This window comes from Haliaeetus leucocephalus, unplaced genomic scaffold, assembly GCF_000737465.1.
Source record: "Haliaeetus leucocephalus isolate CR32 unplaced genomic scaffold, Haliaeetus_leucocephalus-4.0 Scaffold92, whole genome shotgun sequence".
Taxonomy (NCBI): Eukaryota; Metazoa; Chordata; class Aves; order Accipitriformes; family Accipitridae; genus Haliaeetus; species Haliaeetus leucocephalus.
Window position 1 is genome coordinate 741,111 of NW_010972528.1, and position 15,358 is coordinate 756,468.

The 15,358-nt window shown below is 46.3% G+C and overlaps 1 protein-coding gene across 1 annotated transcript in view; it reads right to left on the reverse strand.

Annotated features, from left to right (window-relative positions):
• Nucleotides 1–2,460: 2,460 nt before the first annotated feature.
• Nucleotides 2,461–15,358, reverse strand: part of RANBP10 (RAN binding protein 10) — an 80,264-nt gene continuing 67,366 nt past the window's right edge. Inside the window, exons 7-14 of the mRNA XM_010583443.1 lie at nt 14,779–14,891; nt 11,967–12,075; nt 10,826–10,974; nt 8,475–8,670; nt 6,948–7,072; nt 5,926–6,071; nt 5,336–5,447; nt 2,461–3,147 (exon numbers count right to left, since the gene is read on the reverse strand). Coding sequence (XP_010581745.1) covers nt 3,017–3,147; nt 5,336–5,447; nt 5,926–6,071; nt 6,948–7,072; nt 8,475–8,670; nt 10,826–10,974; nt 11,967–12,075; nt 14,779–14,891 — 1,081 coding nt within the window. The 3' untranslated portion in view covers nt 2,461–3,016. The remainder of the gene's footprint in view (nt 3,148–5,335; nt 5,448–5,925; nt 6,072–6,947; nt 7,073–8,474; nt 8,671–10,825; nt 10,975–11,966; nt 12,076–14,778; nt 14,892–15,358) is intronic.

Here is a 15,358-nt window from a genome sequence, read left to right on the forward strand (position 1 = left end):
CCTCACAGCAGAAAAGCCTTTGCACTCCTCAGAAACCAGAATCAGGACACCAGGTACAAGAGCTGGCAAGAAGCTGGAAGCAGCAATGGATGTCAGTTACAGCTGTGAGGCCAGTTAGGAACTGGAACAAGTGGAAAGAGAAAAACAACTCAAGCTAGTACTATTGCTTTGAGTGCAAGAAGTGGACAGCATCACTGCTGTCTAGTCTACAGGGATCTACTGCCACTATGTGATGCACATCGTCAGTGCCAGAGAGTGACTCACAACTAATCATCAAGAGCGTGGCCTCTCAGCACTAACAATGTACAGAACAGCAAGATCGTTTCTAACACAGGTCTCTCTCCATGAGAAGCCAGAGAGACCATCCCATCACACATTTCTTGGCACCAGAATAACCGGGTATCTAGGAGCATCGCGTGGGCTTTTTTATAGTGAAAGGGAAACCAAAACAAAAAAAATGCTCTAGGATAGTCAGCACAGCTTTGCTGAGACTCCAAGTTGGGCATTAATGTGACACATGACAAAGAGACTTGGCTTAAAAGAACCACAAAGAGAAGGAACAAAAAAAAACTCAGAAAGAGATAAAGATGGTGTTGCTACAAAGATGAGAGAGAGGTCTGACTGCAGTCAGACAGCAGCAAGCTAAATGGTGACCAACAGCAGAGAAAGTTGCCAAATGTGAAACACAAAGCCAGGTACTAGGGTATTTCCAACCTAAGCACCCACAATCAGCCCACCAGTGTGCCATAAGCCTGGGTCTAAGAAACAGAGAGCCTGCAGAAGAATCTCTCACCAGGCCAAGTTCACATGCTGCCTCAGGTTCAGCAACAGCACCGGGGCACGATGGGTTAGGCTGGGCAGCCTGGCAGGTCCGAAGCCTGCCCACCGAGTTAAAGTGTCTCTGGAACTGCAGTGAGGTAAGGACTGCAGCCTGAGGTAACATCCATTGCTAGGACAACAAGCAGAGTTCCCTCTGCTTTTTTCAACTACACGAGTTGATCTAATAAAAATATCTCCTCCACCTCTAAACCTCATGTTGCCTGTTTTCTTAGGCCACCACACCTCTAGCACTGCCTCTACACACTGTGTACCTTCACCAAAAGGTAGCAATAGGTGTTCCCAACCACCTCCAACACCATCTGTGCATTCACTGCCACAGTCATCTTCTGCAGTCTGGGGGACACATGCCCCCCTACTCTGCCCTGATTTCAGACCTCATGTTCCAGCTGCAAATCAAGCCCGCAAATGCAGAAAATCCTTAAGGCTCTGGGCTACTGCACAGAGGTCACACACCACCTTTCTTTCTTCAGTGGCACACAAGCTCTCTTGCTGCTTGAAGCCCTGCCACAGGCTAACCTCCATTTTAAGGGCAAACTTCAATACAATCTGTTCTTCTTTCATTGACCCTTAAAAAAAAAAAAAAAATTCATGAACAGCAGTAAAATACATGTTGGGTCTGAGCTCCCTTGGGCCCTCCTCAGAGCTACTGACCTAAAATTCATTTGGTGCAGAATTACAATTCCTCCCATGCAGCCAGACTGAACCTGAAGTCTCCTAACGGTACACCAGAGGATGCAAAGCATGCGGTCCTGCTACACAGCCTCACCAGTTAAGAGTACACACTCAGAAAGACTTACAGGCAGATGGTTTGAATGCCAAAAGCTTAGCAGCACTTGAGTCCCTGGGCCTGATACACGTTGTAGCAGGGACACATTAGTCCATCTTACTTGGAGGTTACTCACCCACAGATCCTTGCTGGTCACTTTTGGGCCTGAAACTAAAATAATTTTCTTAGTAATCCTTAAAGAAACATTGCTGCTCCCTTCTGACTGGCTCAGACCTTACAAAGCTAGTACTGATCCTAACCTGCAACTTGATCTTGGCATGTGCCACCTGCAAGGGTGAGCACAGTCCACGCTAGTGTTGTCAAGACAGTTCCAAAATTTAGAAGTGCTCATTTAGATCAGTGTTACCTGGAGGGGGTCAGTAAATATTACTATTTTTGAGTCTTAGTGACAGAGCCCTCTTATATGGAGAAAAAGGGGCATCTGTGATTTAACACAAAAACTGACAGCCCAACTGGGCAGCACCCACGGATATTTCTTGCAGGCTAACATCACCTGCTTCTACCAATACAGTGGTAGATGACTTCATATTTGTCAGTCCTGTCCCTCTAGCTGCTGTAAGAGCTGGATTTACCTATTTCTCAGGGCTGCTAGATGCTTCTACAGTGCAGCCACTAACATAGGCAATGTCAAGTCTTCTACTCTTCGCACTCACAAAGACAAGCATTTGAGAGCCTTGTACTCTGAAGAGAGGCATGCACCATGAAGGACCAAGCTCCTCTAACTCCCATCATTAGTGCGTGACAGGACCTACCTCACCAGGTCCCCTGCAGGGTTGTATGATGTGCATGGCTGGGACCGAGTCTGTGGGCAATAAATACATCAATGACTTTGAGGAGGTGGAAGAGACCTTTTTAATAAACAGGATTCAAATAAAATAAAAAAAAATCCCTCTGAACTGCCACTGCAAGAAGAGTTCAGATAACTAGCACAGAAGATGATGCTGTATGTGCATGATGGAGGGAGAAGGGAAGAAAAGAACAAGCTGTCACCAACTTGATGAGCTTCCTCAGTAAATCAGCATAAACCAGCTCAGCAAAACTCTCCAGATAAAATATTGGTGGATCCATGAGAAACAACTCAAATCAAAATAAAGAGAAATCCCTACATCGGAAGGCGCTACATTAGAATAACCAGCGAAATACTGAGTGCCGCTGGAGCCGCAGCAATGGCAGGGAGACAGGTAAGATCTGCCAGTCGTTCCTGGGGTCAGGAATAGCCACACAGTGAGGGACTCACTCAATCCTTTCACAGGCGCTGTGTGTGTGTGTGCTAGAGGGGGTGTCGGTGGCAAGAAGGTCAGGCTATCGAACGAGGTGGTGGTGTAGAGTGGCAGCAGCGGAGGGTGAAGGGCAGCACTCAACGATGTCAACTCCATCTTGCTCTGGTGGCTAGTGCAAATAGTCGTCTACTCTGGCAAAGGAGCAGGAGCCCAAGCCCACACGAGCCATGAGCCGCAAACACTCCGAGGCCTGGCCCAGGGCAAGCATCAGCGGGGGCTGCTTTGGCAGGTTCTGAGATTCTGTGGGGGCAAAAAAAGAAATCTATTTAGAAGAGGCATCCTGGCTGCGTGCCAGCTCACCTGCACTCAGGTCCCTCTCAGTCCCACCTGGGCACCAAGCCCAGTATCCCTGGCAGAAGGCGCTGGCTCTGGAAGGAAGCTACTCCCGAGTACTGCTGGCACTGCACCACTGCTCTTCTGCACACCTCACCACCCACGACACATCCCATGTGGGGCCACAGCTCAACAGGGCCTTTGAGAAAGTGCTGCTGTGGTGGCCAGAGCAAGAAAAAGGCAGTGGAGCTCCTGCTGCCTCAGTGTTTGCCAGAAAACCCTCAAAGAATGAGAAATCAAAGCATGGAAGAATAAGGAAAGGCAGGAGAAATTGGCACCAAGTGAAAGGTAACCTCTCCATCTCTCCCACTTGTGCAAGTCTACACAGTAGTCCAAGCCCTAGACAAACTCGCTCACTGGTCACTACTCCTTTTCAACTTCATGTTTGCTATGTATGCAAGAGGGAATCCTCAGCTGAGCTAGACGAGGAGTCCTGCGACCTGTGTGATGGAGCATGTCCAGACACCGACTTTTGCATCTCCCTGGTAACATTCCTCAGCAACTTGTCCATGCTCCTCACACACTGGACAAACAATAGCTACAACTGAGCCACCCGGCTGCACACTTGCCCATGCTGACTGTCAAGGGAAGGGACTCTCCTTCCCAAACCATATAATTTCTGTTCCTTTACTCAGACAGAACAGGAGCCTTCACAGGTTTGTCCATCAAGCTGTTCCTTCCCCCAGAAGATAATCTCTAAATCTCCTTCTGGCACACTCAATGTGAGGTGCACAGAGCCACTAGGAAATATATCTGGGCACAGTGAGCTAGACTGTGCACACGAGTGAAGCATGAGTTTCCCAGACAAAGCAGCTGTCCAGCGGACAGTGTTTGGCCAGCTGTGGATGGACTGAGCTAACCCAGGAGTGTCCTGTGAAGTTACCTGAGCATGGTCTGGTGACAGGATCAAGGACCCTGCCTAGAATGAATCAATCCCTTTCTTGCAGGCTGCTGGCATGCCATAACCTCATTATCACTATACCCATTTCTCCACCATGGGATTTTCTGTAGCTGAAGATGCCAGGAAGGTCAGCAATGACATGGCAACTCATTGACTGGAAGCACAAGACTTCCATCAGGGAAAGCTGCTGCATATACTACACCAGGTTCAAGACAGAAGGGTAAACGACAACAAGCTGTTGGGCCAAGGAACGTGCTTGTCTAAGGAAAATGGAAGAGCAGGCATAAACATTCAGCTCTGAGGAAACAGAGGAGGGCAAGAGACTGCTCATACCTGGATCCAACCGTGATCCATCCTGCTGACACAAAGAGCAAAGCTCATCAGAAAAAGGGGAGCTGTCTTGCTAGTTGAAGAAAAACAACGTATAACCAGATCTCTGCACAGAGCAGGGTCCTCTCAGCACAGTTAAGACCAGAAGGGAAAGAGCAACAGGGCTGGACCATTCGCATAGCCCTGATTCTAACAGTGGACCACAGGCAGCCAGGCTCTCTGGGCTCTAGCAGGCATAGCACATGATGGGAACATGCAGAGGCAATGCTTGAAGGGAAGAAAAACTCTGCCTGCTTTTAACTCTGCATGTTCAGCATGAGCTCAAAGGTAATTGGAATTACAGCTCCCCGCCGTTTTAAAGCCAACATCATGGAAACCTGCTTCACTTACGAGCTGCTGCATCAGAGGAACCACTTTCCGTACCAGAAAGTAGGATGATGTCAGGACAAAACTCTGCCAACCCAAACAGCATGGAAAAGAGCCCTGGTAATGCCAGCAAAATGATTCAGGTGGGTTCAGAGCAAGAAGGAAGAGGGGCAGGAAATATATCAAAGATATCTTGGCTTCTTCAGTAAGCAAGGGAGGAAAATCCTAAGGAGCATCCTTGGAAGCAGTGTTGAGGAAGACCCAAGGAAGGGAGCCAAAAGAAGATTAGATCAGGAGGATCCGTTCTCTGCAGGCTTCCCTCCTACCTCCCTTCCTGCATCACTGCCCTGTCAATCCCCAGCAACAGAAAGAGAGGAAAAAGCTAAACACAAGTTATTTCTGAACTTTTCCTAACACTCACAGGCTTGCCTGCCACAGGACAGCCCTTGAGCGCAGGAACGTCCAGTGGGTAGCACTCACGTAGGAACCAGGCCTTACCCAATATAGCACTATTAAGAGCAGCACACACAGGTTCCCTCTGGATCGGGTCCAGCTGTTGACCAACGGGGCAGTTCCAAGGGTCTGAGTAAGCTAACAAGCTAAATGCATCCTGTGTGAGAGAACAGAAAGGCACAGTAAGGTCATGCATGGCTACAAACACACAGGAAAACCGCCAAGTCCATCAGCCGGGGCACCTCCTGCCATCGCCAAGGTGACAGGTGCCTACCTCCTGAAAAGAAATGGCCCTTTTCTTCTTGGCAGCAAGGGACCACACTGGGCCATCAAGACAGTGGATTAAAGAGGGTGCCCCCTCCACCTGACAGGGGAGCCAGCACAGGAAGGCAGGTAGAGTGTCACCTGGAGAGAAGAAGAGCGAAGGCAGGCAGGAGCTGTATGTCTTCTCTCCTGTGCCAAGAACTGGGTCTAGATGCTCTACATTCACTGAGTTTCAACCTCTGATCCCCATGCAGTCCCCCTCTTCCTCACCAGGTGCAGAATTGGGGGCCACCCAGAGCTCTGCAAGAGAACCCACAACCCCAGTCCTGGCCCAAAGAACTGCTGCGATGCAGCACAAGGCCCAGGCTTACCTGAAGCATCTTTTTGTGCACTGTGTTCTTCCCATATTCTCTGCAAAGCTGCTCGCTCAGCATCTGCAGCTCCCGTCCAAACTGGATCATCCGCTCTGTGGCAGCATGGTTCCCTCCACAGAGCTGCCTCTGGGGGCAGCTGTCTTCTAGAGTAAAGGCAGTGAAGAAGTAACAATCGTCTCTCATTCCCAACCACTGCCCACTCTGTGTCATGCCACCCATAAACTCCTTCCCCTTCTGGAGCAGGTCGCTGCTCCCTGCTCTAAGTTTATCCCAGTGGAAGCTTTTTCTGATCGCTGCACTACAACAGCCAGTAGTGTTTTTTTCATAACACCTGTTAAGGGAAAACTTGAGCTCAGTTTGTTTAATGCCTACCTAGGACTAGCTACAAATCAAGTATTCTGATAAAATCATGGGAGCTTGCAACTCCAGCTGTGTTACCCTGTTACAGCATACACAACATGGAAACCCCTGGTCTAACACACCCTGGACTCAGAAAACTTTCAGTCAGAGATGCCAACACCACCAACTTCCCAGTATTAGGTGGCCACAACACTCATTATAACTCAGTTTCAGAGGTAGTGTAGCTAATTCATCCTCGCCCTCCTGGCTAAATCACCCACAAACAAGACAGTTGTAGCTGACCACACTGTGCTGAGGACACTTTGTGGCTGGGCATCAGCCAGCCTTTCACAGCTCGGTTCAGTTCCTCAGCTGGAAGAAGTGCCAGGACTACTCTGAGCTGGAATTCATGACCAGTGCTGAACAAACCTTTGACTCCCATTGCTTTCTCTGCTCCACAACATCAGCAGCACTGCTGCAAGACTATGAAAAGCCAGAGCTGGTTTTAGTTCCAGGACAGATTCATTTTCCCCGTGAAATGGGCATCTTGAGAACTTCATTCACTGAGGTGGGGAAAGAAACCCAAAGTACATGTTTTTCCCCCACAATCCAATCACAATTTTAACTCTCCTACCAGCTCTTTCTATTTCCCTTTACCCCTCCTGCCTCTGAGGTCCTACCCATGCTGGATTCATCTGTCTGCAGGATCTCTTCATGTTTGTAGGTGCCATTCATTATCCTGGTGGATGAATTTTCCAGGACTCCGTTGGGGTAATGCTCAGCTTCCATTTCCATCTCGCTGTCACTGAGGCGAAAGGAGGAAAGAAAGGCCAGATGTCTAAATTAGAAAGGGAAGAAATTAAGATGACACGTGCCAAATGATGCCCAGCAATGGCCAGTAAACCAGGAAAGGTGCCAGCTGCACTACAGGGAGTCAGATGGTCTAATTCAGTGTAGTAAAAAACGTTGCAGGCTTCTGAAGGCAACTTATGAAACAGGTTTCTGTTCTGAAAGTGCCTGTCATAATTACAGGTGCAGAATGCTTATCATTTTCCCTTCAGGAGAAGGCAGCGAACAGCAGCCAGACAACAGATAACATAGTAGCATACTAAACAGGAGGGAAATCTTGGCTGTGGTAAGCCATCAACCCTTGCAAAAAGTGCAATACAGAACACAAGGGCTCTAGGCTTAAATGTTCAAGACAGCAGTCTGAATGAGATTGCTGAGTAAGTGCTGATTAACTGAAATGATGAGAAAATCTTGCTGGGACTTGGGCTTTACATTTAAAAAAAGAATCATAAATCCAGCACTATCAAATTATTCTGGTAAATTGAGTCTGAACAAGTGTTTTTCACTCAGTTACGTGCTGTATGGCTCTCAAAAGGTCATGACAGAGACTACAAACTGTCCTGCAAACTGTGCTCAGCACAGTACTCAAGAGGATGAGTGCCAGTAGCAATTAGCAAGAGATTCTACAAATCACAAGGATATCCTCTGCTCCTCAGACAGCCCTGCAACATCAACCTGGAAAGCGAGCCCAAAGGAAGCTCAGTTCTCACCACAGCTCAATATGCTCCGCACTCCAGTAAATGCAGAAGTAACTATACCACTCTCCTGGACCACCTATGGCTTCTTGGAGAAGGGAGGCTTTCTAAAAGTCTGACCTGCCATCACAAGCATGAAACAAATTCTAAAACAAGCATGAACAAATACTGCTGATTCAGAGGCTCATCTGGAAGGAACTGGGCAACAGGTGGAGGTAGCCCAAGAAAATCACTCAAGAAGGCAATGCACCAACCCCGTAATCACTTGAGCTGCTGCCTCACCCACTAAAGGGCAGGCAAGCTGCTTAGCAGGAGTAATCGACTGGCTGAGGCAGCAGTAACAAAAACAGGCTCAATGGGAGAGTTTCTATGCAAACTATCATGTTGGGCTCTGATGACATCAGTTTAATGGGACAGCTTGGTGTTTGAAACAAGAGCATCATCATAATTCCTTATGAGATGAGCCTCCAAGCCTGAGCCAGAGCAGGGGAACTGGAACAGGCTTGTGACTGCGAGGAATAGTAAGGACCTTGTAGATACGAAGAGTTACGTTGTTGTTCAAAAGAGCAGGACAGATGCCCTTCTGGCTCCTCAGAAAGCAGACTGAGCCCTCTCCCACCATCTCAACCTCCTCAGGCAAAAAAAAAAAAAAGGAAAAAATACCTGGTTTCTTGGTTACTCGTACTACTGTGCTGCTGAGATTTGGTAGAATCTGTAGAATTGGACTCAGAGTAGTTCACAGATGAGGGGGAGGAGGAGGAGGAAGATGAAGATGATGAACTCAGTGTTGGATATTTACTGTGACTCTGTTTGCTTTTTGTGGACATGACTCCATTGCTACAGGTTGGACTATCTGCTCCTGAAAGTCAAGAAGAAAGGGAAAAATGAGACCAGACTAACGATATCACTCTACTGTGAAGTCAACAATTTAGCAAGAGAGCAGGCCCCAAAGTAAGAAAGCAAAATAAGACTGCAGATCTTAAATTATGATTCGTCGTTCTTAAATTCAATGGGGTTTAGAGAAAACACAACTGTATATGGAAGGAACCCCACTACTCATCAGCAACCCCTGAGCTTAAGGAAGTTCTAAAAATGGGCTGTAAATAAGAGATTGGCAGAAACAGCTCACACAAGTACAGAAATTATTGTTGAAATACGAAGCATGGGTGGTTTGTAAAAAAGTTTACAAACTCTCTCCTCACAAACCCAAATATTTCTCATAAACCCTCTATCCAGGAAAACTATGAAAGCACAGGTGAAAACTGGGCCACAAGGAGAACTCTTTGCAAGCAGAACTTCCCAGGCTTTCCACAACCTATCTTACATTAGGGATATACTTGATTCACACAACACTCAGCGAATAACAACAATCCTCTTAAAAATCAAAAGCTAACCTTCCTCATTCAGGAGAACAGACATCACTGAAAGGAGAGTCAGGCTTGAAATCTCATCCGCTCCCCCACAAAAGGTGCCCATCAAGCTGTGGAACTCACTGACACAGGGCACAAACCTTTACATTACCACAAGTTTTATATGGATTCAAAAATGACTGGCTAAACTTACAGAGGCTATTTAAAACCAAGACAACTGCAAATCATTAAGGGATCAAATAATATTTTGGAAAAACCTCACTGTGGGCTTGCCTTCTTCATATATTCTTCCCTAGCCAACCAATATTGACCACAGGATCTCGGCTAGATGATGTGACCTGGCATGGCTGTTCCTCCAGATGTGATGGTGATATATCCAAATTCATCAGCTGATCACACAATTATATTTATAGCTAGGGAATTCACTTATTTTTTTATCACAACAATACAAAGATTCAAACAACGGGCCATTTTGTGCATTTTAATGACAAAGACGCAGTAGACCGTGCACAACAGTTCTGCTTAATCTTTGAAACATGCACTGATGAAATTATCACTATTTTGAAAGCACAAGGTCTGACAGAGAGAACTGTGGAAGGTGATGTCCCATGTATGAAGATAAATACATATGAATGCTGCATTGCGTTGCAGGGGCTTTTTTTATGTAGGCACCTCCCAGTTTAAAACAGGTATTACCAAGAGCTTTTATGGATTAATGGGATCATTCTGACTATCTAGTCAAAGAAACATATCGAGGGTTTCTGGCAACACAATATAGGAAAACAAAGATATTGGCTTGGGAAGGAGAGTGACAGCTTGGAGGCATTCAAGTAATTGTCTTCCTTTCCCTTCAATGTTTGCCCGTCCACAGTTTGTCACATGCAGCAGCACGAATACCAAAACAAAATACACTCGGATTGCTGTGAGCAGCTCAAGGCTCAGTGAAGCAGCTCAGACTGTTTTCAGGGGCTCTGCAGGTCATACTCCCAGGCCCACTCCATCTTCAAAGCTGTAGTCAATAATTACCTAGGGAAGATACCTTGGGTGCCCTGCTTTATCTTGTCCTTTCCACTTCAAATCCTAAAGTTTAATTTCCCAAACTGCAAAGAGTTGATGCTCCAGAGATGGGTTTTGCAGGTACAGAACTGCTCACTTTTTACATGTTTAGAGCTTGCAAGGTAAAGTCCATGGGGGAGGGAGAAGCTGTCATGCAAGGCATTCCCGTAACCTTTCGCTCTGTTGGCCAGAACAGTGCATCCTCTGCTTGGTTCTTACCAGAAAGCAATTCTTATGCAGACTCCAAGGTACAAGAAACAGGCTTTGTTTTCCAGACCTCCTCTTACAGCTCGATCAGTGAAACACTGAGTCGCTAGTGGCTGCACCAGAAGGCCAGCTTCAAAAGCTTCCTTATTCTGAAAAAACCTGCTCTGCAGACAACTGTCTGTGGAAAATAACTAACGCAAAGCCAATTCTTTAACAGTATAGAGACACCCATGATAACAGCATGTCCTCTCAGCTGGGTATCAGAAAGGAAAGGAGCATTTCATAGAATAATGCACAGAAAGTAGCAGGTAGTGTAATACACAACCATGTCCACTTTTGACATTTGCTCTTCTCACTAGGAGACACAGAAAACCCACTTACCGGTACTGTGAACATGTGAGTTGCTTGATCCATGTCTAGGACTTAAGCTGGGGGACCCGGGGTAACTGTCCTGGGATCTGGGGCTGCGGGCGCTGAAACAACGTACTTCACTGTCTGTCCCATTCACCATCTCCACAAACTGCCGACACCTGATTTCATAGGAGGGAAGAAGGAGAAAAGGGTGCGTGACAGCCAGGATGCTCTGCACTGAGATTTCCTTAGTTACTGAGAGGAGAAGTCCTAGCAACTGCATAGGAGTTATATTTCTTGGCTTTCAAAAAGACATTTCAGACTCCGGGTACTTTTGTTTTGTGAAAGCTCTGATAATGCTATGGGAAGAAAGAGTTCAGAAACTGCAACTTTGATGCTAATGAATGTTGAGACAGTCCCAAAAAGCAAGTTTATTTCCATTGTGCTAAGAAGAAACTGTTCCTTTACAGCATGCTTTCATCTCCACCACATATGCAGGTACTCTAAAATTCAATTGTGGTGGGTTTTTTTTTCAGGGAGAAGATACTAAATCTGCCAAACATCATAGTTCCCCCACTACTCCATCAACCTAGAAATACTGGTGGCCAATGGGAAATAGAGAAGGAATGATGAAAAATGCAATACCCACAGTGACAGTGAGGACAGCTCCTCATTTAGCTTCACTGGGAATTGTCCTTATATGTCTCAGGAGGCTGGGGGGAGCCACTCTGTATGGCTGGGAGAACTGGGACACATAAGCACTTCTTTCCTTTAGTCCCTACCCCAGACAGCCTTTTCCGTACATCTGCCCTTCTAGGAACCCTCACAGTGACTGCGACATGCTCCAGTGTTGCAAGATCTCCATAAGACAAAGGCCACCTGTGAAGGCGTTTCTGGCAGTCAGCAGACCTAAATTTCACCCACCTGTGCCTGACCTCATGAGGCAAAGCCATACTGGGTCTGAGCAGCAACAAAAGAACTATGTCTACATTGCTACAAGCACCGTGGAAGAACTGAACCTGTGTCCTCTCCCACCTGCTCCCAAAGGGATCTCAAACAGTTTGAATTCAGACCAAGGTGTGCAGCTGGACTGGATGGCTGGACAGCCTCTTTCTTCTCTCCTTCACCTACACATTTCAGCATTAGGGAGTATAAAGCTATTCATACTTACTTTAACATGAAGAGCAGGTTGGGGTTATGTTCTAGGAGGCCAGGATAGAGCTGCTGAGTGGCTTCTATAGCCTCTCCCACTCTGCCTGCTAATACTAGCTTCTGTATTCCTGAAAGCAAAAGGAGACCTATTGACACACAGGACTGGCCAACAAGAACAGGCAGAAGAGTTGTCTCACATATGCCACACAGCTCCCCACTAGGGAGGCTAGGGAGAACTGGGGACCACAGTTTCTTTATTATGGATTAGGGTGAGGAAAAGCCTATGAAAATGAGGGAGAATCTGTTAGTAGCTCAGAAACACCAAGAGTGAAAGGATCTGAAGGATGAAGCAGGTGCGCTTGGGTGGGGTGCTCTTGACTTTAGTCCTTTAGTCACAGAGCTATGCAGCAATGGAAAAGAAAGCAGGACACGACAACTGGTTGGGAGCAAGGAGGCTGCTGGGGAATGACAATTTCAGAGGGGAAGCCCCTAGGTCACCCCCATGTTACATCCTCTGGCTGGTTCACACTTGGAAGCGTATGTATGGCTGAGCATCAGATAAGCAGAGTATTCTTAGGGGGTCTGTGGGCTTAAACCACAGCACAGTACTGTTTCCCCAATATCCCTACCTCTAAGTAGAAGTAATTATACCAACAAAACTGGGTTCAAGTCCCACCTCAATGTATTCCCAGAGAAGTAACCTGAGCTTGGCCTGCAATGAGGATGTGGCACCTGTAAGCTAGGTCCAAGAAGCAACTATTGACTAAGCCAGAAACAGCTCAACAAGTTGTACACTTGTAGGAGTGCAAAGATACAAGGCAGAAGTCATCTACCATCCTGGGTGTTCATGTCCCACCTATGTTCCTTCAGTGAGTCTGAAGATACAAGTGCAAGACTTAACTTGAGATTCCATCCCTGAACTCTCAAGAGAAGCTGCTGATCTACAGAGGTTCACATTTTATTTTCTTTCTAAGTGTACTTAAAACTAAGAACTAAATGTACTTAAAACTAAAAATGCATTGCACTTCCCTCTCTGTTTTTCCTGGACTCCTTACAAACAACAGAGAAAAGGTTTTAGATTGCCTGTGAGGTGCATTGCAAGCAGAGGCTCTAGTAACAACAGGCTGTGACTTTTGCAAGTCATGAGCAGTTGAAAGCCCAGCCTGGTGATCCTCATTAGCAATCCCCAGTAACAATCTGCAATGACTTGTCTTGGCTCCCACTTCTCAGTATCTGTTTGCTTGTTATCATAGCTGAAAGCTAAAAACAAAGACATGGCTCTCACACCAATGTGTGTTGCACAGTCTCCTTCATTTCACTGTTTCTCCTACTTACTTGCATGTCCGTTTTCATGTCTCGCTGCTTTTGACAGCTCTCTTCTTTGCCTTGTTTGACAACTCACACAGACGTCGTTGTCTTTTATATTTTCCCCTCTTTTTGTTTTCCCATCTGTGTTTTCCTCACACCTTTTATTTAAGCCGCAACTTCAGAGCTCTATATTCCTTCCCTCCATCTGCCTTGTCACCTCTCCTCAGACAAATAAGACTGCACTGTCTTGCGAGCCTCCCGTAAAGCTTTACCAATTAAACCCACACCAGCAAGAACACTGGCTGGGGTCAGGGTTGCATAATGCATGACCTGGAAAGCACAAAGCCCACCAGCACTAACAGGCAGCAACTACAAGTTATTTTGGGTACTAAGCAGAGTCCCCAAATGAACCTGAATGCTGGCTAAGCGTATGTAATGTATGGAGAGTGAGCTACAAAGGGGCATGATGCTACTGATATGTAACAGTCACATGAGAAACGGTTCACAAAGGGAAGGGAAATGTACAGAGCGGGTTGTAGCCTGTATTCAACAGCCAGGAGAATGCAGAAAACACACCAATGTTCTGTGACTCTGCAGTCTGAGCCTGTGAATAGAAAAGCTAAAAAAAAAAAAAAAAGTACAGCAGGAGAAAGCTGCAAGCCTTATTCTGCAGGAACCAAAAGCACTTACAGCCTTACCAGCTGAGAGATGAGCCACTTCGGAGGAAACAGCAGTAACCAAAACAGACACAGAATACAAATTCTTCACCTTCTGTGAGCTAAACATGTTGGCTATGAATTTGCAAAACCCTTAGTATGCAAAAAATTTACCTAAAGACAAAATTTGCAAACGAACTGGAAGACTCATTAACTCTGGGAGCTGTAGTCAAAATAGGATGATGTGTCTGGGTCCTTATGACCAGGCTAATGAAACTGCCCCTGCTGCAACAGACTGCATCAAAGAAGCCAAATCCAAAGGGATCCTGATACGCAGTGACCTCAGTTCAGCTAAAGTCCAAGGTAACCATTTTGTTCTCCACCAATTTGGCACTACCCCCAAGAAAGCACCTTCTGCCCTAGATATCATGTTTAGCCTGATGTGTGAAACTGCTGGTCTCAAAGCTGAGAGTCACCTCATCTCTTCCAGGATTCAGCTATTCATTTTCAACAATAGTGAGGAAAATTAACCAAACTGATCAGAAAACTTAGCATATTCAACACTGCCAGGCATGCAGGTCATTTCTCAGAGCAGACAGGCAAAGGAAAGAATAAGGCAGTTCTTCAGCCAAAGACGGCAGAGGGTGGAGGACACACAGTGGTGATGGGAAAAGTGCTCCCAGCGGTGGTCCCCAAGTTCTACTGACCCACAGGCAGCAACACTAAGTCAGCAGTGTGCTGTGGACAGCTTTGTACTGTTGTGGAATAACTTTTCTACTTCCACAGCACTTCAATCCTCTGCAGAGTCCTGAAGGTAACATGTGGCCAGCATGCTACACTTTGGGAATGACTAGTCAAGAGACTTACTTTGTCTATTCTTTATTGAGGTCTGTTCTTCCTGGATTGTGGTGTCTGTGACTCTGGCAAAGGCAGTTGCTGTTGAACAGTACCCATGATGAACCAAATACGACGAAACCATACTAGAAAACAAGAAAATACAAACTGATGAAGAGACATTGGTAAAAACAGGGTAATCACCCTGGAGGAAAAAAAATCCAACACAACAGAAGTTGCAATTTCAGTGACCAAACTCAGCTTGCTTAGGACATAACCAGGGTCCTACTTCTGGGTGCAGTCAGTGTAAATTTACAAGATGGGTACCTGGTCCTCAGGAAACAGGACAGCGGCTCTAAATTTACCTTACAGGGTGGGGGGGGTGAGGGGGTAATAATTAAAACTCCCAATGCACACACGGTATTTATTTATTTAATGACTGCTGTCCAAGGGTCACTTGTAAGAGCTCAGTACTGTGTTACTACCAGTGACATCCTATATAGACATAAAATCTGAACCTCAGAGAAGCTCATGGCTTTAAAGCAGATCTCACAAAAAAGGTTCCAGTCCTGAATTTCTTCCATTGCTTATTTTGCCAGCAATTGTATCTTTG